Source organism: Tauraco erythrolophus, chromosome 4 (genome assembly GCF_009769465.1).
Source record: "Tauraco erythrolophus isolate bTauEry1 chromosome 4, bTauEry1.pri, whole genome shotgun sequence".
NCBI lineage: Eukaryota > Metazoa > Chordata > Aves > Musophagiformes > Musophagidae > Tauraco > Tauraco erythrolophus.
Window position 1 is genome coordinate 26,958,068 of NC_141468.1, and position 25,407 is coordinate 26,983,474.

At 37.2% G+C, this 25,407-nt stretch overlaps 1 protein-coding gene across 1 annotated transcript in view; it reads right to left on the minus strand.

The window, feature by feature from the left end:
• The window catches only part of PTPRZ1 (protein tyrosine phosphatase receptor type Z1), a 104,341-nt gene that overhangs the window by 17,982 nt on the left and 60,952 nt on the right, over window positions 1–25,407 (minus strand). The window contains exons 11-15 of the mRNA XM_086609909.1: window positions 22,805–22,848; window positions 16,603–20,179; window positions 12,769–12,913; window positions 5,497–5,588; window positions 2,061–2,146 (exon numbers count right to left, since the gene is read on the minus strand). Coding sequence (XP_086466035.1) covers window positions 2,061–2,146; window positions 5,497–5,588; window positions 12,769–12,913; window positions 16,603–20,179; window positions 22,805–22,848 — 3,944 coding nt within the window. The remainder of the gene's footprint in view (window positions 1–2,060; window positions 2,147–5,496; window positions 5,589–12,768; window positions 12,914–16,602; window positions 20,180–22,804; window positions 22,849–25,407) is intronic.

Below are 25,407 nucleotides of genomic sequence, written 5' to 3' on the forward strand. Positions count from 1 at the left end.
AGCTGAATATTTTGACATAACTCTTAAAAGAAACAAGAAGTAATTTTCCTGTTAAAATACTGTCATCTGTCTTCCTATCTTTAGCTTTAATGTCAGACTTTAGGCTGGTGAAAGCTTACTCATATGAGCAACATCACTGGCATTAGCCAGATTATGTATATATTCAACCGTTCGTAGGATTTGTTATTGGTCCTTATAACTGCATTAGTTTCTCTGTGGATGCTTTTGCTCTCTTTGCATTCCATTCTGCTGTAAAACCTTCACCAGGAGTTTCTCAATGAATCCAACGCTTTTATAAAGAGGAGAGACAGGCCTGAGAAGGCAGGCGCTAAGTCTATAAAACTCACAAAACGAAGGATTTTTCAATTTTATTGATTATTTTAACTGATAAGAAACTCAAGCATTTATAAGGGCCACATTGTTAAGTAGGAAATATGTTGTCATGACTAAAAGTACTACAATAACGTTTCCCAACATTTTTTAGGATTTATTATAATATTAATCATCTTCACCTTCAGCTATTTAAAAATATATATGAAAAGTAGCTATCAGTCTGAAAATTGGACTTTAAATATGAGTTTTATAATAATATAAATAAAAAACCTGAACCACCCCTGTACTCTCCTCTCCAAATGTATGCTGACTCTGCAAAGACAATGACTGTATTTCAGTTTTTCCATATCTTCCAAGTTCTTTATCAGTAAAGAAAGGACCAGGACACTAATTCTGGGGTAGTCTGTAAAACTGAAAAGGATCTCCATGAAATGATGAGGACACTGAGTTTTTTGTAATAGTTGAAACAAACATGAAATAGTTCAGGTGGGGCAGGTATATCTCAGTGAGATGCAACATATTTGGTCTTTGGATCATTGCTGTAATTTAGGAAAAAAAAAATTAGGATGAACAATTTGATTTTTGTATTGCTGTCCTCACTAATGGTGAAAGAACTTTGTTACCATTGTGTTTATACACAGTCCTTCAATGTTTGCTCTTATTAACTGCCAGTCTAGCTGGAGCCCAGTCCTGTCAGTGCATATGCACGTGCATAACATATGAAAATGTACTGCACATTCACAAGTATTTACAAGTTTGGTCTCACAATCAGATGGATATTTGAATGTTAAATTGGAGAAGAAATGCTGATGAAGAAGGTTAGGTGAATGACATGGAATTTTTGGTCCATTAGATCACAATATATTGGCTGGGAAACAAAAGCAAAACCAAAAACTGCAAACCCATTAATTTCTTTACTTTCAGTAATGTTTTTGCAGTAGGAATATTACACTCACATTTTAAATTAATAGTGATCAATTAAAAAACTTGTTTCCATCTCAACTAACTGATTTTGTTAGAAATCATTTGTCAAGAATTTTAATAGCACAGCTTTAATTATAGACTTTGAGTTTATAGCATTTATTTTATGTGACTGAAGTGAGAACATATCCATCCTTGAATTGCTTGTAATGCATATGAATGTGAAAAACAATGAAATTCATTAGTTACATATGGTGACAGGAACATTAGAGAGCATATGTTTCAAAGTTTTGAAATACCTCATATGAATCACATATCTTAGGAAAAGAACTGTCAGTCTTTCACTAGCACATATGAAGACTACATTAGTTCCCCTGTTAATCAGAAGTCTTGCCATGTGCACTCATTACTACTTCCACATTTTTTTCTCTGTAAATGAAACAAGCAAATGTGGGCAGCTTCTGCAAAATTCAATTGGCATTAGTGTTGGAAAAGCTTTAGATCTATATCTGTATCTGATAAACCATACAGACTGCGTTATCTTTGCATGATTTGTTCACACAATCATTAGTACTTTATCTCAGTGATAAACATTGCCATTTGCAGTCCAGTCCTGCTAGCTTTTATAGATCTCCTTAGTCTTTATGCATAAACAGTCCCTACTGGGCTCACAGTACTCATATTCACATGCATTTATGAAATCAGTCCCCAGGCCAGAATGTAATACCCAAGTTCTTTGTTTCCAGGCATTTAAACTTAACATTATTTGTATGTGCTAGAAGAAAGATGACGTCATAGAGCCATACCTCAAATTCTTCAGAAAAACCATTACTTGCATGTAAATCTGCAACATGTTTTGGAAAATGCTTTATTGGAATTGCTCCAACATCATCTTAGGGGTGGGAAAAGACAAAAAATATATTTATGAAGAATAAAAAGCCAATGACATATAAAGAAGTTTATATGTAGGCAATCCACACAACATCCTGAAATAAAATTTTTGGCATGAACTTTGGATATACATTCCCACAAAAATAAAAACACTTTTTAACATCATTAAAGTTTCTAAAATCATTCTCTAGCACTTATACATTTCTCAATGACTATTTGGAAAGAAGATATAGAAAACGCCTTCTTAGGTCTTGCTCTGTCTTTAAGCCCCAAAACCAAGGTGCTGACTCTGCAAGATGCTGAGCTTGTCTGTAAATCAAAGAGCAGTCAGAACTCCCTTTGAAGTCAATGGGAAATGGGAGGATTAGCAGTTCACTACATGATGTTCAAAGGGAGAGGGTAGGACCAGAGCTCTGAATAATACTGGTAAAGAAAGAATGACCAGGCAGAGGAGTCTGGGTGCTTCAGGCTGATTAGTGTTGCACTGGGACTCTGATGCAGCACATGGACTAGACACATAGTGCCAAGCCCACTAAATTGATGCACCAGTATGCCAGTGGTATAACTTTAACTCGTGTGTTGCAAGTTTGCATTGGCATCCAAAGGAAACAACAATCGATCTTCATCTTTTACTGCATGAGTGAGTGCTTCAGCAGGGATTTTTCTCCCATTCTCTTCATGATTCTATGATTACCTATTAATAATGATCTTATGCCTGATCCTGGGAGTATTGACTGCAAATTTTCACATCAGGCTTTATACTTCAAGTTTTAAGTGAAAGATTCGAGTTTTAAGTGTCAGATTCAAATTTAAGACTTTCTGGATACTGACAAAGACAACATCTACATTCTCAACCAATAAATGTGACTCATGCAACTTCTGGGTCCTGATACTGAGCCTGAATTTTCCATCTGATATTTATATTTCAGGACACTTCCTTTTTACTTTATACAAACACAGGAAAACACTCGTGTGTAGAACATTCATTAAGGATCATGTCAAAAATCTTTGGGACTTTTAATCTTCTCTTCTCTGCAAATATGCTATGTAAACAAAGTCATCTGTTCTGTTAATTACCTGTTAAAGGATGACATTCTTTCAGCTAGTTTTGGTTCTGAAGAGCAATTTTTTTTAAAAGCCCTCCATGGATTAAAAATATGCTTATTTCCAAATTTGTAATTTCATCACTCTTTCATATGAGAAAGAAGTATCAAAAACATTGAACAAGGACCTGTTATTTACATCAACAGATGTTCAGCCTTTAGGCTACCTAATAGTTTTAGCTTTCTGTTATGAAGAATTTGTTGATTTATACTGAGATCCATCTGGTCTTCCACTTACACGAATGGATCTGAATATAAAAAGTGAATTTATCCAGTCAAGCCTAAGAGAAGCTGAACAAATGTGTAACACTATCTTCACACCTCGGGGATGAGACCTGGCATAAAGTGTTTATTCCAATGACATGCAAACACAAAAACACAAGAGAAGGTAGATGTCCCTAAGAGCTAGGACAGTAAGGCAGAAAGAGATCTCAGATTTGGTGTTATTATAGTTTTATTTCCTTGCCAGTGCTAATTTCCGAATTCAATCACTTCTGTCTCCAGGAATATAGTTTCTATTTGGATTGCAGGTATCACTTGAAACTACTTAAAAAGTTGATAGTGGATCCTAATATGACCCTGTAATTCGTTATTTGTTCTGAATGCATCTTTGAATTATGCTGCGAAGTGCCAGGGCATTTTCTTTGAATAACTCCAGTTCTCTTATCTCTGCCAATGAAACCCCACAGAAGGAAAACTTAATATATAATGAGATCTGTGGAGTGTGCTTTTAGTCATAGTGATAATAAAACATAGAGTTACAAAATGCTCTGCCTGCTCTTTGCCCTTTGCCAGTGTTATATCATGGTCAGTCTCAATTGTTCTAAAATTACACTGCTGAAACAGTTGTGCAATGGAAAACACAAAAACTGCTCACTTTGCATCTGCTGCACTCAAAATAAAACAAAAACATTTCCTCGGTGCTTGCAGCTTTTTTTCCATAAAATATTTTATGTATCTTTCAGTCACTTAGAAACATTTTTATCTTTGTCAGTATTTCCGAAGGAAAACCTCCAGCATCAAAACACATATTTTAAGCACTCAGAATAAATGTGATTCTGTCTTATGACAATGGAAAACACTACCTCCCTGAGGTGAGCTGGTCAGGAAAAACTGCAAGAAAATTATACAGTCATACTGCAATATAGTTAATGACAGAGAGGAAGAGCAGAGATTTCTTATGATCGCCACTTGACATTCATAAATAATCATGTTTTCTGAAATCAAGCTATAGCCCTGCCTATTAACCATTTAGAAAAAGTTTATTCATCTCCTAACAATAGCAATCAATACTGCTAGAGGCATTTAAAGATGCCTACTATTCAGTTACAACAGAAGCCTGAGGTTTTGTATTTATTTAATTACATATGTTTACTAGTTATCTTACACAAGGGCTGATTTTGCTTCCCTTAGTCATTCCATGGGAACCCATGCCCCTGTGTAATATCACAGTTTGCAAAAGCATTACTTGCAGAACAAGATGTCCTTTTCTCATGTGTGAAGATGTGGTTCAGGATCTGCTGTAGAATTAATCTATTTAAGGTACTTTTCATTCTACTCAGATTGAAAAAGCTGGGAGGGCTGCACATGCTCCTCCGATACTCTTCGAGAAGGAAAGAAAAGGAACAATTTCTCCAAATAACTGTGGTGGATATGGAACCAGAAGATGCTAATAATATTGTGCAATTGTGAATCATTTTTATGAGAGGCTCACAGAGAACTTAATCAGTAGCAAATACACTAGTAAAATCTATCGGTTAAAGAAAACACTGCAATTGCAAATGAAATGCAGATAGATGAGGCATAGATTGATCCTGCTGGTAAAAAGAATAGGTCATGTTCTATACAAATGTGACAAATGCAATTAAAGGAAGAAATACAGCAGACTGTATTGCTGGTGTAATCCCCTGCTTTGTGACAACGAACTAAAGCTATTTAGTGTAGTTCAAATGGCTACACTGGAAGCCATTTCTAGTGAGGTGACACCTCAAACGGCTAGAAGGCACAGCGTATCTTTGAGACAACTCTGTAAGGTGAGGATATTTCTCCTCAGTTGCCTCCAGGAGAGAATACTAGTAACACTAGTTACTTGTATGCCTCCGTCATGTGCCCCTGTGTTTATTAGTGCAAGAGGGTACAAATCTCTGGTTTACAGATGTTACAGTATGAGAAGAATTCATATGGACACATATAAGGCAGCGTCTTCCAACAGCTAACACCAATCCACAGAAGAGTCGACAGAAAATACCTGAGACTGGGAAGATTGGAGCTGGGGGAGCAGAAATCACTCGAGGTGATGTATTATCTTCTAAATAAAAGTGAGCAGTCTGGAAACATTTCCTAGAGGGGAAGAAACAAAATAAATATTGCAAAAATAAAACATTACCTGAGATCTTTTGAAATTCTGGCATTACTGAATAAGAAAGAAAATCACAGTTTTGAAGACCAGCTTTTCATCGACCAGCAAATACTACTGCTATAATATACATATTCCTCCAACACACCACCAAATTATGCATACAACCTGAAAATACTGCATTAATTCAGCATTATACATAGTTCATGCATCTTTACCTATACCAGAGGCAGAAGATAGAGCACATATCAGACATAGTGAAAGCTGAAAGAGGAAATCTGCATCAGGAGCTACTGTAGATGCTGCACAATAACTCCAAGTATAAAAAATGCCATTGTCTTCCTTGCTTATCCAAATTTGCACACATATTGTCTCCTTTCATGTGATTGTGCTAGCCTGAAGATCAAGTGATGTATGAGGTCGGTTCTGCTAATTCATTGATAGGTCCTATTGCAGACACGGAAATGCAATAAGACATCCCCTGTAACAGACCAAACGGCAGCTCTGGAACTACTATGACTGGGGTTAAACAATCTTTTCATCATGTAATCGCAACACTGAGGGACATCTTAACCACGGAGGACTTCATGAAGCTGACAGACATAAAAAGGGGAATTTATAACTCCAGGATATGCTATCTTTGTTGCAAAAACATTGAAGGACAAATACAAATCAAATCAACCTTAACTATGACCCCCAACGTTATTTGTATCCGTGCTGTAATCCAGATGTGAAAATAATAAGAATAGCATCTGTTAAGAGCCCAAGCTATTCAAGGGACTAAATAACCAACTGCTGCTGTAAGCATTGCAAAGTCTCCTTAATTAAAAAATCTCCATATGATTAGACATGCTAATAACAATCTTTACTCTGGGTCACTTAATCTATTTGAAATATTATTCTCTAATTAAATTTTAAAAGAAATATATGCATGAGGAAAATATTAATCTAGTTTTATATTTACAAGATTTTGCTTCTTCAAAGCTGTTGACTGAAGCTATTGTATCATTTGCTATTTTGTGTAATCACTGTTACTTTAAATTCTTCTGTACTGTTCCTGTATCACTGCACTGATAAAACTCACCTCTTTATAATAAAAAATAAGTTTTGAAGCTACTTTGAGAAATAGATAGAGAATATGTAGATGTTGTCATTATTTCCAGAACCATTAAAGTAGATCATAAAGGCTTATTTGAATTAAGTCTCTGGGAAATGTGCCCATACTCTCGGAACGTGTTGCGAATTTTCTGTCTGTGTACAATGCAAATTCTCTTAAAATACAAGAAAAAGTGGACAGCCACTTAAAAGGGAAAACTGTAGCACACAAAATAGATCTGGTCATTCTCATGACAATTAAATTTGTAGTCCAGCTAGAATCCTCTAAAAACATTTGCGATGGTCATAGAGGAGTTTTAGCTTTGCATGACATGTTTGGAGTAAGACTGTTATGTACTTAGTTTTATTTAGGAATTGCAATTTTGGATGCAGGCCAAGGACACATTCAGGATATGCTTTGGAACACCCTTCTCATTTTTAAAGAGGCTCTAACATTAGCACCCCATAGAGTCAGCGGCTGCTGAGGTGAGAGAGGCTGTCTCACTGCTGGCACAACACTCAAGAGTTAGTCTCAGGACTGTGTGCGAAATGTCTGTGAGAGGTGGGCAAGTATCAAAGTACTTCAGATCACTGAACACTTCTGGAAAGGCTGGCCCTGCCTGCTGGGCACAGAGAATGCTGATGTACTGTGTTTATTAAAACCAGCACCAACCATCCAAACATGCCAACCAGACTGACACTAAAGCTCTAAAATAAAAATATGTCCTCCTCCTATTGCCTACTGCTTATGAACAATGATCATACATAAAGTTTATGGATTAACGTTACAGAGTTTTGTCACCTCCTTGCTTGAGAAAAGACTGAGCTAAAAAGAATTTAATTAGCATAAGGGCTTTCACATCTAAAGCGGTACTTAAAATATCCTCATAATATGCCATACATTCACTAGCCCTCACTGAGCCACTGTAATCTTTAACAAGTTAATTGTGGTTGAAAATAAATTACGCTCTTAGCACATTTGGGAGACAAATTCATAGCAGTTGACTTAACCTGTAATAAGACTCATAAATAGGCACTCCATCTGCTTGTGCCTCAGCAGTGAAAGCCTTCACGACTAAACCTAATGTTAATAACCATGTCTCGTTAATTATCACTTGTTGTTAATGAAAAAAGTGATGACTACTTCAAACTTCCAGACAAAGGTCTCATCACTCAATGTTAACCTGATTATCTAATTTACACCTTTCATCACAGCATTTAGATCTTCAACCTAAAACTGTAATTTGTAATTGAGACACTGCACTTCTTCGAACACACACTTCATATATGGAGATAGTGCTAAGTCATTCAATTAATTACAGTGTCTGTATCTGTACAGGTAGCCAAGCAGCAGCAGCTCTTTGGTTTAACAGGAGGAATACTAGATCCGAACGAACACTGAAATGTGAACTATGTGGGACAAGACTGCGCCTCAGACTGCAGAGGACATAATTTTCCTGGCGTGTGTGTCCCTGGACCTTGGCAGAGGGTACGTGCTGCCTACTTTTCCCCTGGGACTGCTCAGAGCTTGACTGGGATTGCTACCAAGGCAGGTGATGCCACGTGAGCGTGTTGACCGCTCATGTCAGCTGAGGAAGGGAGCTGGACAACAGAAGTCAGAGGCATCTGTGACAGAATGGATTTGCACATCCATTGCTCACCCAGAATGATCTTAGAAGCATGACTACCTTTTGTGCTCAAAGGATATTTCCCAACAGGTATTCTCAAACACTTCTTATAATTTATTTTTAAATTGTTCTGATCATTTAAAGATCTGATGGTTCCAAAGGATCTTTAAATGAATCCTTAATGGATCCAAGGATTCAAATTATTCCACTTTTGAATGGTTCCAATTGATTTTTAAGTGCTTGTCAGCTGAAATTTTAATCATCAAATTTTATTAATTCTTTTATTTACAATTTGATGCCACATAGTTGTGAAGCTTTTCCTTCATTGAAGTGTGGCCTTTGTAAGTCTGCATCTGTTTTCAGTGTGCCTCTGCATAGGCAAGTTTAGCTATCCTTAGAGAGGGTTCTCAACTCTGCTCCCATAAACCTAACACAGAACTCAAGGCATCAGTTCAAATCATCGATAAGAAAACGAACTCTCTGACAGCTGTGCTTTAAAGATATAGGGTGACAGAGGAAAGTTACAATTTAAATGACTGCTTTGGGGTGTTGCCTGTCATTGGGTTGGTCATTTCTGAAGCATTGTGTCAAGTAACTTCTACGAGGCTTCATGACAGCCAGCTGACATTCAGTATGTCTATAGGTAGAAATGTAGCTGAAATTCCATTAGCAGTTTGCTGGTCACATTATTGGAGCTAGTCTCTTACTGAGATTTATATATATTCATTGAAAAAGAATCGTGAATGATGCAACTCCCACTGACAACTGTTACCATTTTACTGTTTTCTAAGCTCTTCTTATGATAATCATTATAAATTAATAATATATAATTGATCTGCACAAATAGCCCAACATTTCTTTCTATACATCATTTCATCAGGTTTATTTTCATTGATCACTTCTCTGAACTGTTCCAAAAGAGCACACACATGCATAAGCAATTTCCAGTATATTATATGTCAGCACTGAGAAACTTTGAATTTCAGTCACCTTAATAAATAGGTGAGGTTAATTCAGCAAAAGGGGAATGAAGAAGACATCTAGAAATGAAAAGAACAGTGCAAGGAGATTCAAATATCCCTGATACATCCCTGCTGCAAGGACTTGGTCAAATAGATAGACACTGAGAGACAGAGATAGACTCTAGATTCGCATAGAAAATGCCCTCTAAAGCTGTAAAAAAAAAAATCTATGCAGACGACAAGGCCATTAAATAGACAAAAGAATCTCCTTGTTTATTCCACTGTAATCTTAATCATGCTGAAAAAATGAAAGGAAAATGACATTCCTTGAAAATTGCTTGAATTACAAAAGATTTGATACACAGAACGAGAGTAGTTCAAAATTGTGTATTTTGCTACGGGCAATTAGATAATCTTTAGACAATATTGCCATTAAAAGTTTTCATCCCTGTCAGAGAAATGAGTATTTTATCACAAAGATGGAAATCGTGCCTAATGAGATAGTGAAGAGATTGGGGAATTTCCTCAAGTGCTGATTAACAATTTCATGTAAAAAAAAAAAAAACCAAAACCCAAACAACAGATGGTACAGAATTATTTTTCTGATACAAGTCATTCAAGAGAAGAACAAAATAATTTTGCCTTGTTTTAACCTTGAGAAACTCGAACTTGTCACTCTTGGTAGTTATTTAGTTTATAAATCAAATAACATACCTTTTGCATAATAAACATACCTTTTACATGTTCAAATTAGGAGCTAATAGTGGAAACAACACAAAGCACTATTCACTCAAATACCCAGCTAAGATATACCAATGCAATTTTTTGAGTACTGTTGCCAAAAGAATACAAAATAACTTTTGCAAACCTAAACTTTATATTAACTTTAATAAGTGAAAATAATTTGCCTACATAAAAATAAAGCATTATAAAAAGAAACATTGACAGCTTACATCAATTATTTAAAAATAAAGTAAATCTAACCATAAAAATTCTGACAGACTTCGTATTAATATTTCCCAGGCTTAATAAAAACTGCAGAGCAATAAAGTTAATGTTCTGTTTTTTCCCAGGCTTTAAAAAGAGATGAGGGTCTTGGCACTTTTGAAAGAGTGCCACAAAGTCCTACCTACAATACATAATGTTTGTATTTCATTCCCCTGGAATAAGAAACATGTTACTGGTGTTATCATAATGCCAAGAAAATTTTCTTGAGGATTAACAAAAAAAGAGCTCCACATTTTGTTTTGTAGTACACAAGAAATACAGAAAAGATTAAATTCAAGTTCAAGAAGATATTACTGCTAACGGGATTTTTGTTTTATTTTGAAAGACCTATGTTACAGAATTGTTCATTCCCAGAAAAAGAATACAAAATGAACACAATGTTATTCCACAAAAACAAGCTTGTAACGTGTAGGATTACTAGAACTGCACTGTACAATCTGGGTCTTAAAATCGATGGTGTTCTTTGGCAAACAGAAGAGATTTCAAACACTATTTAGCATCAGGGATGAAACCCTTTGGAAGATGAATATGAATGTTCCTGTTGCGTAACATGAAAGACAGGAAAAGGTTCTCAATATGAAAGAGGTTAGCTGGAAATCCTGTGATGGGGAGCGTAATTATCCAACTAGACAGGAACTAACAAATGAGTTGTGCAGTTCTTAATGGCAATTAACTACTTATTTGGAAAGAACAAATCTTTCTGAAAATCTGTTGCTCGAAAGTGTCTTTAATCATGCCGAAGGCTGTCTGACTCGCTAGCACATTTGTCTGGAACAAAGGAAGCTCAATTCAATTTCTTAAGCCTAGTGTGTTCAGGGATGGGATGTATTCTGTCCCCATGTGCGACATACACTGCTGGGCTGATAGAAAACCAGTGTCAGGAGACTAGAAGAAAGGTCAGTAAGCACAACCCTGACACCACAGCCTAGAGATTACAGTAGTCAGTAGCTCGGAAAGGGCAGTCTGGGGTCTAGTTCCTGGTTCATCACATTTGTGCATTTTAGATTAAGCAGGATTGGGGGGGTGGGGGGCGGGGGGGAAGAAGTAACAAGATCTGGAAGCATCTGTGAAGTGTATGGGCCTGTCTTCCCTCTTGTACGTATAGCTCCTGGAAGAGCAAGGTCCTATTTCTTGCTGCTACTTTACATTTTAGCACTACAGAGGCAGTAACAGGATCAGGCTCCTGGCAATCACCAAGCAGCAAGAACCTCCATGGCAGGAAGTTTTTGCAACTTATCTCCCTCTTCTCTACCACTGTTTCCTCCTTGGCAACCTGCACACTCAAGAAAGTGTCAGCGTTGTGCATGGATTTTGAAAGCCCTGTGAAAGCTGAAGCAGATCTGTCCCTAGGAAGGCTCTCTCGCTTTATCTGGAACCAACGAAACAGAGCCAAGGGCTTGAGCACTGCCACACACTGTCACATGGCTAACTAGATTCCTGGTCTGCTTTTAGCTCAGGCCAACTTGCATTATTTTACACAACTCTTGACATAGTTTCGGGTTAGTACAGGGCAGAGACCATCCCTAGTAGGTGACATGAATGCAGCCGCTCTGTTTTTTTTCCCTGTGAGAGAAGAGACTTGAGCTGTACAGAAGAGACTTGTGCCATGCCATCTGATCTGTTTTATTTCACACTATAGATATAGTCTTTTGGCCTCACTGATTATGTTATCATGACTTTTTATAGCTATCACTTCTCTTTGGCCTAATTTTTTTTTCTTACTGGCTTATCAACTAACAAAGTCACAGAGAAACAGATCCATGAGGGAACCTGAGCATGCATATGTACATGAAATGCATCCTTAGTTACCCGCTGAATAGTATGAAAGGCTGAGGGGCAAATTTCAGTTTGATGATAGGCAGAATCACAAAAAACAACTTTTTAATCACAGAACATCCTAAAACCTACTCAGACAGTGATCCTAAAACATTCATACTATTATACTAACATTAAACTATCCCATTTCTGTCTTGCATACAATGTCAGCACACTCCTACAGTCTTATATGCATTGCTTATTCAACACAGTCCTGTTGAAGACCATGGATTCTCATCCTAAATTGACAATTACCTTCTTTAACTGTTAAAGGACTCGAAAGATAGGAAACAAACCCATGCTATGCCATTTATTTTTCTTCTCTGTCCTATTCTTCCCAGTGTTCTGTTAAGTCAGTTGGCTTCTAGGCATTAATAATCACAAGTAATTGTTTACCAGAAATCTCTCAATATGGAAATAAACTATTTGCAATGGTTCAACCCTCTGCAATCAAAAAGAATTGTAGTTGAGCATTTTGGACAGAAACCACCTTACTTTGTCAGCTTTATGTCAGTGCAGCACTGGGAGCAACACAAAGACACAGTGAAAGACAAGATCCAGTTTCCTTCCTGTAAACCAGCTCAACAACGTCAATCACATTTTTCAAATCAGAGCTCTTTAGAACTGAAAAAAAAACCAATCAAAAAACAACTTACCTCCAGTATATGAGAATACCCACAAGAATCACTAGACAGATAAAAGTCAGGGCTGATACGACCACAAGTGGTATAACTGTCTTCTTCTCTGATTCCAGACTCTCAGCTAGACCGATACGAGACTCATGGCTACTATTACTTGCCTCTGCAGTCAGAGAAAATTGAAACAGTCCATGTTTAAATTCTGACAAATGCACAGCATGAGTGAATGTGTCTTATAATGAGCCTACTTAATACCACTTACCTCTATTTTTCACTATGTACTGCAGAAAGTGTATACATTTGCAAACCAGCTTACAGAAAATAAGCAGACAGAGGGTAAAGCAAAGTGTTCAAGCTTATGTGACTCAGCCTTCCAGCAGTGGAGACTTCTCTTTGTAAGAATAGCAGATTGTTGTTAAAATACAGGAGAAGAAAGCTTTTTATTTTCATCTCTTTATTAGCTGAAAGCCAACTGAGTTAAGGAATCTAAATATATAATACTGCAATGTGTATAGAACACTTTGATATTAAACTGTCACTCGTATAATGTAAATCACTTCTCTGACTAATAGTTTAATAGGAAAATTTTCTTACAATAGTCTTTATGTGCTTGCTGTATTGCGCTTAAAACTTCTGTATTTTAATACATTACCCATTCTTTAACTTGCTTTATAGATACATCTTGCTTCCTTTGAATCCAATTGCAGTACTTTCTTCTCCAACTATACTGGAACCAGAATTGTATTTCCTACCTCCATCTTTACAGGTGATCAAATTATTATTTAGATATTGTTTAGATTTCACATTTCTGTCAATCTTGTAATGTTGGATGACAGAAATATTTGGACATAGGAATTTGCATGAAGATTAAAACAATATATTAAAATAAGGGAACACAATGGTGGACAAGACCAATCCTGCATTTTAAACTTTGCTCATATCTCAAAAAGTAAACACTTTAAAACTGTGATTTTGACACAAAATGACTATTTCTATTCAATCTGTGCAGTTTATTGTGATCTGTGACCATAATATGAGCTAAAACACAGAAAGAAACACTTTTGTACTTGTTAGAATTAAACCCCTAGATCTTCTAAGAATGTTTTCTGCTTTTGTGAACAGTCCTAATTCAACAAACGTTCTGTATGGGAGTTGAATTTTGTTGCCTAGAAATCAGCTGCACTCCACTGGGATTTCAAGGGACAAATTCTATGTGAATAAAAAGCTTTCAGACAAAAGGGAGGAGGGAATGGAGTTGTACTTGGAAAAAAAACAATGTCAACAAAGCACATATCCTAAATACGATGTCAAAAAACAAACAGCTTCACACAGAACAGAGCTCCAGGCAGCTCACTGCTTCCATTTTCTTGAGTTTAATGGGCTTTCAGGGCTTTTTATGCAAAAAGGTCTAGGCTCACACCTTGCAAGCATCTTCTTGGGTTTAGTTCAAAGTGCTCAAACAACCAAATCAATCACTACTCTTTAAATCCTGTAGCTCAGTCTGCAAAGTGACTGCACGCACAAGTTGCTTCTGAAAAATCTGTTCAGAGTTTCTGGTGAGTAGGCTAAAATCAGTATTTCCTATAGATTTCAGAAGAAACTACACGTATGCATGAGAGATCAGAATACAACCCCTTTGAAGCATTCATACTTGCTTATCCAACTCTGGACTAACTCACAGAGTAAAACCCAGTCTTATCTAAGTGATGACAGGGTTCCTTCAAACTGCATGACCAAATTCTATTAGCATTCCTTCTAGGGGGAATGAAGAGCAGGCTTCTCCTGTAACAGGGGGTTTCTTGCCTACTTGGCCATCACTCCAACAACGGTGGCTGAAAAGGCAGTCTCATCTGTAGTAGATCTCTTTGCTCCCTAATAATTGATATGTTTGGATCCTATGTATAATTTTTTATGTTAATTTCTCTTACAGTTTTTCAACTTAAGTTGAAAGATTTAGGTAGCCATAGAGGTCTTATGGAGAAAGCCTTAATTCAGAAGAAGCAAAAATATGCAATAACATCAGCAAAGACTGGGAAAACCTTAAATGACAATTTTTTCTGTAGCGGTCACAAGAAGATATTTCATCAATTTCTGGTGAATACACTGGAATGTATAAATAAGTTCTCAGCTGAGGAGTTGTTTATTTTTTTTGTTTCATTGCTTTATAATTGGATTAAAGCAAAGATGTCTTTGATTTACAGGACATCATATTAGACAAGCTCACATTGAATTTTCAGTTTATTAAAAGACAGTATTTGGCATCATTTATTGGAAAAAATAATGTACATGAAATGATACTGTATAGTGTCTTTCAATAATATCTAGAAGACAAACTCTAAGTCTGTTGTACTCCTCTTCCTCCTCCTCCTCCTCATATATAATCCTTTTTGAATTACTATCAGTAACAATTCAAATGACACCTATTATGTAAACTATACATCTCTTACGGTAACACTCATTCACATGAGTAATATAAGTTTTGAAATACTGATATAATTTTTGCTGATTTTTAAAGAAATGTTATGCATTTTACACAATATGGTAACTACTTACCTACTGAACTAATTCACTTATTGATTCAGTTTTATAACACCTACCTTGTTAGGACTCCTATTAATTTCAGTGTGTTTTTATTTCAGTATGTTTTCTAGTTTATTTTGATTTTGTTTTCTATTTTTTTTTTGCATTCTGTTAGCCCCAACTACACAGAGTGTCAATTTACCACCTTTCCATATTAGCATTCTGTTGCTCACAAGTAATATGAACTCATGTGATTTAGCTATGTATTTGTAGGAATGTGCTGAAAATTTCACATGCTTTGTGAATCCCACTCCTTAGTGGATTTAGTTGGATGATACTGCCCTCTACAGATGCTGTGAGTACTTATGGAAGTTCAATTTATTTTCTAAAATACCAATTTAGCCTTGGTTGTTCGGTTGTGGGTTTTCTTAAACACTATAGATATTGTTTCTGACTGTACTCTTGGATTTTTCAATACTCTAACAGGAGGCAATGCAAATTATGTGTCTGAATACTTCACGTTTTCCACAATGCATCTTTAAATACAAAGAAAATGCTTTATATTTATCAGGTTTTTATCTATGTGAAGTTCAGTTTTGCCTTCTGACCTTATGCTTGGAATCACAGATCACATATACTTTCACTGACTTCAAGAGGACTAAATAGGAAAATAGCACTAAATATAAACATACAGGAAAATCTGGCTCTCGCATTTTAGAAATATGCAAATCTGGCACAAAAAAGTCTGCATCTCACTGAAATGTGAAGGTGGCATAAGCAGTAAGAATGAAAACAATTGCATTTATGAGTTAAGATGAATCAGACTCAAACTGAAGCATCTTCTTCCTTGCTCAATACATCTCAGAAAATACAAAACAAAACACATGGAGGAAATTTGCTGCTGTAAATTAAAAACCAGACTCAGAGGCATGGTTTCCTCTAGTGTGTTTCCGTAATGGCAGCACTTGTCTTTGTATAGAGAACTTACGTCCCTCTTAAACCTTTAAAACTAAAATTAAACAACATTGAAACAACTTCTGGTTTTAGATTGTGTACCACCCAACTTCTGCTGACAGTACATATCTACCTGAAAGCAGAGCATGAACTTTCTTACTGAAGAATATTTCAGGTGCAGTTTTAAGTAGCCAGAAGTAGCATTCACAAGATAGCCAGCTCAGCATGTAACCCATTCCCCACTGCTTCCTTAATCACACCCACTGGCACTGTTATGTTCTCCTTTTATTATACGTAGATAAACCTTCTCATTCTTGTGGCACAAAAGTATCCCCTCACAGCTTTCCATGGTATTCATTAGATTTATCCATAACTAACCTGCCTCAGAGATGTTGAATACTGAAGAGTGATCGCTAGTAACAGATGAGGCTGATGACTGTGATGATCCAGGAGTTAATTCTGAGTTACCTGCTTCAACTGCCCCTTCAGTGTCTCTCTCATTAAGGTCAGGAAAACTGAAATCTGTTGAAGTTTCATTATCATTAAGGCTATCTGAGGTACCTTGGCCAGAACCACTTTCTTCGTCACTTGTAAAAACAGCCCAAGACTTAGACTCTGATGTGTTTTGCAATGGAACACTAGCAGTTTGAATGTGATTCTCCAAAACTGTTGGGTCGTTGTGCTTCTTAGGTATCACACTTGCTGTCAAAGTTGGTATGGATGTAGAATTACGTCTGTCCGTGGCATGGTTTATCTGACTGTCTGAAGCAGCAGTTGAAATTTTCTCTTCTTCATGTTTCTCAGAATGTGAGCTTATAATTAGGTTACTCTGATCCTTGTTATTGTTTACCTTTTTGTCTTGTTCCTCTACTACCATATCCTCAGCTTCTCTATGGGAAGTGCATGAGATACAGTTACTTACAGGAAAGCCATCGTCATATTCATCGTAGTCATCCTCAACTACAGAAGGCCACAGATCAGTACTGGACATGATACTGGGAGACAACCCAGAGGATTCTCTAGAAGGAACGAGCAACCTACTCAAAGTTACAGGGATCTTGCTTTTGGGAGGAAGAGCCGTAACAGAAATATGTGCATTTGGTAAAGGAACAGTATGACGAATGGACACGTCAGAATCAGAAAAAACTGCAGGCATATGAAGAGGATTAAAATCGAGTGTAGAACTTGAAGAGACACTGGCAGCCTCACTTCCTTCAAAAACACTTGAAGAGATACGGCTGTCTGCAGGAGTAGCTACACGTGGTGATGTATCACCTGTTAGGAAGGGAGTTGTTACAGCGTTCGCTGCTTGGGGGGGAAAGGCATTTGTATTTTCTAAACTGGTCAACTGGAATGAAACATCGCTACCATACAATGAAGGCATAACCTGCTGAACATCTTCACTGTTAAACAAACTGGATGAAACATATTCCTCACTTGCATAAGAAACAGATAAACTTTGAAGTGATGCTGTGGGCTTACTAAAAGTGTTTGACAATGTATCAGCAACGGAAGGTGCAGATGTAGAACGCAGCATGGTTTCAGTTGTAGCAGAACCTGGTGCCATTTGATGCCATATTTGGTCAAATGTAGAACTATCTTTATGAACCCTGGAGCTTTCAGCCAATATTGGATCACTAGGCACAACTGCAGCTGTGTTAAGCAGAGTGCCATCGCCAGAAGACTGGAAGGAGGATTGCAGTAATGCTTCATTATTTAATGTAGCTGAGGTCTCATGAAAGTATGGCTGAGTCGAGGATAACATTTTGCTATAAGCAGGGGCAGAGAGAGCTTGATCTGAGCTTGCACTAAGCACAGGTTTAAGCAAAGTGTCATCAAAGGCTGGAGGTGTAACATGCAAAGGCTGAACGGAAAGGCGGTTTTCTGTAAGTTTACTAATATCATGATCAAATATCTTAGTAGTTGGAAAAGCAAGAGAGACTGGAAGGATTCCCTTTGTGCTAGAAACAGGAAGTGGGCTTTCTTGCAGAGACGTATTCTGCTTAATCACATCATCATTAGAAACAGATGTAGAAAGTTCAGGTATCACTTTACTTTCAGCATTGGAAGCCATTTCACTTAAAGAAGAGGAAATTTGCAGTTCTCTCTCATCTCCATATATAACATCACCTTTTTGAAGCATCTTATTAACACCACTAAACCCAGATGATTCATATGTGATTTCATCTACAGAATCAGAGGAAGAAACGTTAAGTACCGTCAAAGTGTCTGTATCAGGCAAAAGGGACTCACTACCAGAGTATGCTTCAGACCAATCCATATCACTAGACAGAGAGCGTGTAGGCTGCAGCAAAGTATCAGCTTGTGATATTACAGAAGAAGGTTTATGCACCAGTACATTGTTATAGCTGCTAAATAAAGGATCTTGACGAAACACGTCAACAGAATCATGCACAAATTCTGCAGAGTCATAGGAAACAGTAAAGCTTTGGAGGGAGCCCACATTACCAGACAAAGCATAAGGAAGTTCAGACATTGTAGATAGTACATGCATACTTAAATCACTGCTGGATGGTTCAACTTGAGAAAATACGTGAGTTCTATTATGACCAAATATCAGTGTCTCTGAAGCAGCATGAGTAGTCTGATGTGACACCACATCAGCATATTGAGCAAGGCTTGGCTGTATTAATGTATCACCCTCTGCCAATGTCAAAGAAGCATGCAGGGACACCTTATCACTTGCAACAGCTGGAGTAGCACTTTGTGGAAACATTTGAGAGACTGTATACAGACGGTGAAACATTTTACTACTGGAGGAAGCAGAGGAAAATGTAAGCAAAGGTACATCGTCATAGGAAGACAGGGTGGGTTCAAATGACACATCAACACTGGGAAATACAGGTGTAGCATGCAAGGTCACATCACTATCTGATGTAGCAGGGGTAGTGTCGAGCATCTGAGAGTCAAACAATAAAGGGGTGACTAGAGGAAACACTTGACTACTGTAGGAAGGTTGAAGAGGTATCTCACCATTATAGACTGGTTGAGTTGTCTGAGAGAGTACCTCACTGGCAGCAGAAGCAGAACCATATTCTCCAGAGCTTGAAGAGATAGAGTGAGGTGATAATTCAGCAGAGGAGAAAGCAAAGGTAGAATAATGTGGCAATTCTAAATCCGCATCTGAAGTGTCCTGCGAAACCACTGGGCTGCTGGAATAGGGTACTGTAGCTGGCTTTAATCCCTCTACAAATGCATCAGTGTAGGTCTGAGACAATTGCCTGCTATCCGAGGTATCAACAGATTGAGTTGTCAGATCTGTAGCGTTACGAAACCACACATTTCCATCAGTGGAAGAAGTATGCTTTGGAGGCTCATCAGAGCTTGAGGGTGCTACACCTTCAGAAACATACTTAATGGAGCCTTGGGAAAGAACATCATGCATGCCTATATCTGGGCTTCCTGAAGGAAGGGTGTCTTCTTGGGAGATCTCCTCTATAACCAGCTGTGTTGAAGAAGTGGTAAGAATTGAACTCCAAAAGTCCTCAGATTCCTGACGAGGTTTAAAAGGAGACAACAAGAAATCTTCATCACTATGGCCAGTGGTGGTTATTCTTGTTGGTTCAGTGCCTGAAGAAAGATATATGTATTCTTCTTCTGCACCTTTGGTGGAGTCAATGAGTTGAGGAGGAATTCCAGTAACTGTTCGGGATTCCAAGATAGGATCTTCCTCTTCTTTAGAAATTTCACTCACGGGTGGAGAAGTAGGGTAATAAACTGCTTTGAAAACGTCATCTTTACCATGCAATTCTTCTTCTCTTGTTAAGTATCTATTTGTTTTAGCTTCATTGGGTTTTGTCCCCATTTTTCCTTGACTGTAGCTGGATGTAGTCACCTGGAAATCTTTCCTCCTTATTTGGTTTACTGTACTGTCAGTGCTAGGAATCACTGCGGTTTCTTCATCCACCTCTGTTTCCTTTTCTTCAACTTCATCCTTTGAAAAAATATTATAGCCGAAGACAATTAAAAATGTTTATAGACACTGTAGACAAATGAAAACCAAAACTGCAATAAGACATTTTTCTGGCTCCATAGAAACAAGAGAGGCAAGACATGACAACACTTGAGATGACCACTGGTCTTAAAATATTTAGCTGCAAGAACAGGTATCCTCTTCTCTCTTGAAAATATTACTACTTGCAATACAAACAAAAAAATCCTCTGTCACAACAATTTCTTAAATATTGTGTTACTTTACCCTGTTTGAGAGACAGAAACCACTCACTGTATACATTTACTTTATTAAAAAAGCTCTACCTCTTTCCTAAAAAAACGCAACTGTATATGCAGTACACATTATTGACAAAATGGTTTTGCTATCAGAATGTCTTTGAGACTGGCACTAATATCCTGATATTGATTAAATTGTCATAGTAACAGAATTTATAAAATATATTTATGACCTGTCCTTAAATCTGCTGAATTTTCAGAGTTTTCTGGAAAAGATTTCAGGATGGTCAGGCATGACTGTAACAGTTTCACAAGTGTTGTGAGTGATACCACCTAGTCCCTGTTATAAGCCTTTATTTACTGAACCGGCATAATGATACTTTGTGAAAAGTCTGTGTTAGGGTTTGACTTTTAAGGACAGATCCAAAAAGGAAAAAAAAATTACATTCTTAAATACAATCAGGATTCAGGCAGGCCTTGAGGATCTAAGTTCAAATCCTTTTGTCCTCTCGCCATCTTTCCCTGCTCTAAATCAAAAAACGTAATGTGGAAGTATCTAACTTGCTCAGCAGACACTTTTGTTTCGACCTAGACACATCAATGCTGCAGGTCTGTGCTGAGCCCCTGTCTAGAACTGCACCAGAACCAAACCTGTCTGAGCACAACTCTGTAAACTAGATTGAGAGGCACCTTCAGTTTCTGAAGGGACTTGATCTGATAGCACACATAGCAGACACCAGTAGGATGGAGCCTCTCACAAAATACAGTTGCAACTCTTTTTCCTTTTGAACATCTGGCTTGGTGATGTGGTGGCAATACCCATCTGTTTTTATTCAAAAGCATAGTGTAGAGAGAAAACACTCAGAAGACAGGAATCTGGGACACTGTTAACCAGCCTGACAAATCCTCACCTTCCACTATATTTTAGGCTGAGTAGATATCCCACTCCCACTGAGTGAGCAGGGCACAGCAGAGAGACAAATGTAAAATCAACAGTCTTGAAAGAAAGTGCCCAAGACGAGACACGGCTGAATAAGCTATTAAGTGGGGCCCTCAGCTAACGGGAGTTGTTAGCTTTTATCCAGTGTCACCAGTGTGAGGGCTTTAAGCCCTAGGCTAGATCCGTGCTTCACGCTCCAGTCCCTGTTTTGTACCAGCAACATCTAGTGCACTCACACAATATAAGGGACCTCAGGCATGACTCTCAGGTTTGGATTTCATTCCAAGGGCTAGATATCTAAAATCTAGGGACAGAAGCACCCAAACTGTATGTCCTCAAACCTCGACTGGACTGGACAGGGCCCTGTTTCTGAAAATCTACTTTCTGAAGGGCAATGCATGCAATTTTAAATTTTCATGGTTCAAGTAAAAAACAATTGACATTCACTGGCACTTAGCTACTGTCCTGACAGATCCAGCATCATAATATAGATATGTAACTTACGTCAACAGAGAAATAACTGTATTAGTGGTTAGTCAGCATCCACAAATACATGGGAGGGTAAATAAATAAGAATGATAATAAACAAATACAAGACAGGTAAGCACAGGCTGTCTATTTAACTAACGAAGACTTGCCACTCGTTGACAATATTGTGGTCATAGATTGAAACTATAAAATAAAATTTCTGAGAGATTACTTGATACAAATGCAGGTCTTACTGAAGGAACTGTCCATTTTGCAAAATCAGTATTTGAGACTATTAACGTCATTGTGGCATTTTCACCTCTTTCCTTGCTGGGACGCCAGAAACCTAGTTACCAAATATGAAATCTGCAGAGAGTATCATAAAAACATATTGTGTAAAGTAGAGTTATACTGTGAAGTCTAACCTGAGTTCTAGAAATAAGAGTAAATAACCCTCCAAGAATTTTGGAATAACTGTTAAATTCAACTGATAGCACTCTGGTAGCAGACACACATGAATGTCACTCTTCAGCACAATTGCCTTCCTCCCTTACTTTATTTCGCTACACACTAAGACCATCATAAGCAAGCCCAAGTCAGATTTCTCTTTAAACAAACTATAATACCTAACACTGGGTGACAGCTTTGATTCTGCCAAATGAACAATTTTGTAAGGCTTCAGTAAGAGGTGAGAGTAACCTGATGTCCCATTTTCAATAATATTTAGGCATATCCTGTGATATCCCTTACTTCTCAATATATCTCCAGTCCCAGAGAACTAGTGAGGTATCTCTAGAGTTATCTAGGGAGAAATATAGCTGAAAGAGAAGATTGAATATGCATCTATATGTATGTATACATAAATGCAGATAATACATTCAGTTGGTGATGCACTTTTGTAAATTTTCACAGAATATCAGTTCAGTTTAGTTGAAATGTATGTATTTGAAACACTCTCTTAAAAATAAATGAATGCTATACCTCATATTCTTCATTTTCATTCAGTTCAGGAATGAGGACAGCCTCTATAAAACAAAAATATATACCATATCATCCAACATTTTAAATTCACAGAATTATTAATTCTGCAAGGACTCAACTGATTAGTTAATATGTTTATTGAGACCCAGTCTAAGATGTTTTACAGGATCGTGTTTGGAGAAGTAGTCAACAACGTGGGTTGAGGACTAGCCCTAAGGGTAGCAATGCTCATTTAGACAGAACATGTTCAGCTACAACAGTTTTGCCTGACTTAATTTGACACTGCAGCACATGTTGGATCTGCACTGAGGAACCACGTCCTGGTCAGGGAGAACCAAGTTTAAAAGAAAATTTTCAATGAGAAAGTACAGTTTAGTGCAGAAATACAGAAGAGAGAAAACAGGTAAATCTGAATATCAACTATTTCTCTACATTTAATCTGAAAGCTCTGAGGATATTCTTGTAAAATGACCTGTTCTATAATTTTCATACAGCAAATTTCTAATTTGTGTACCCAGACTTGGACTTAGGTATGAGCACAACAGTGATGCCATCATATTCAGCATGCAGTAGGCTGCCTGTCTCTGTCAGGGCAGACAAAGAGACCCTTCCTAGAGTCTCAAGGTCTTTTTCAAACTTCCACTCCACTTGATTTAACATAAGGACTGTTGTATCATATCCACAAAAAGTCTGTAACAAACAGGTACTGGGCAGTCTGCAAAGAACTACTCTAAAGGCTTTTGATAAAATAAGTCGAAGCAGGATCAAGAAATGAATCTCCTACAGTCCAGGTGAAAATCCTTCTCTCTAAGTGAACAGGTAGTCTCTCACATTCTTTCTAGGCCAAATTCAGTATTGTACTTCTGATGGTGGTCAGCAAGAGAGGCTTCAAAGCAGGTTTCAAGAAACCTACAAATCTCTGGTATGAAGTGACATGGGCCTCTAGTGATGAAATCGAACATCCCTTCCACGGCATTAGCTCATCTCACTGCTCCCTTGGTCCACAGAAAGGTCCATTCGCTTTCTGAATCTTTCTAAGGCTTTCTCCTCAGCTACGTTCTAGCGCTCTGTACGCTCATGTTAGCATGTATTCTGAGAGCTGATTTGCACTATGCGAAAATGCCAGTCTCATAGTCTGGAGAGCGATTCTAACAATAGCATTACACAGAGCTACATGTCTGCATTTCCTCTGCAATTCCCAAATGAAGTTTCCTCAATACACTAGTATAAAGATGTCATCTTTATACTTCTAATCTTTGCAAAGTCAGATGACTTAATTTCTATTCTCTTTGGTCTGTCCATATCTACCTTTCAAAACAAATTGAGACAAGTATTATATGCAACATACACTAGATAAAGTATATCAAACTAACAAGCTCTTACAGTTTTATTTGCAGAATATAGCATGCAAACAAATTCTGACCAAACAATGCTGCATAAAATCTTCATAAATTGTTCTTTTGCAACTAACATTTATAAATTACCAAGTACTACATTAACCTTTCATTAACAAGATAGAGAAAAATTATCTTACCTCTGACTCCTGGAAGCCTAGGAGGCTCTGGGGCAGGGTGGGGAGGGGAGCGGAGGGTAAGAAGGGGTGGAGGAGATAATGATATTCCCTGGCTTCTCAATGATATACATCACATACTGTAGACATTAGTTCAAAAGTCTTCCCACAGTAGACCCATACCATGTATTACACACTCTGGAAAACGTTTTTAATGCAGAGAAATTCTATACATTCTTTCTGCGGTCACTATTCTTGAGTTGAGCTTTAATCAGACTCAAATAGAAACATTAAATGTGCTAACTGTGCTAGAGTATACTGTGTGGTATGTGCTCTCAAATTCCATTAGCAGAAAACTACAGTTTCTTGCTGTCGTTGCCATGGAGAGGCATTAACATATATATATATATAAAAAATATATATTAACTATACTATATCTTCAGGCATTTTGCAGAGCCTATTTAAATTTAGCTGGTCACAGAAAATGTATTTGTCAAAAGCATTAGGGACACACTCTTGTAGAAGTTCTGTTAATCCTGTTGCTGAGTTTTTGATTTGACAGAAGATTATAGAAGTCTGCTAACATCCCCCAACCAAGGAGAAGAACCACCCCCTCCAAAAAACAACCCATTGATGTAGGCTGATGAACAAGCTTGTTTATTTTTTTCTGGCACCACATATCAATTATTCTATAGCTTACATTTTAAAATAAAATAATTAAATCATTAGTAAGAAAGTTTTGTAGAGGTCTTCTCATAGTCCTTTTTAATGACAGATGAAGAAACGATAGAACAAAGACAAAAAAGATAACTATTTCCCTGCATCTATGTTCAATGCAAATCTTTAAAAAAATCTCTTAAAACAATCTGTTTTTTAACTGTAGAATAATGTGCACACCATAAACTGTTTTCATTTCTGCACTGTCTTACGTACTAAATGGCATGGCAAGAACAAAAGTAAAGCCTGTTTCTTCTGATTGAATTAGTTTTCAGATTTCTACATTTATCAGTACAAAATTAGAAAAAAGCATCCCCTAAATGAAACATTTAAGATATGCTTAGTGTTTTTTAGGACAAAAATCACGAAGACAAGT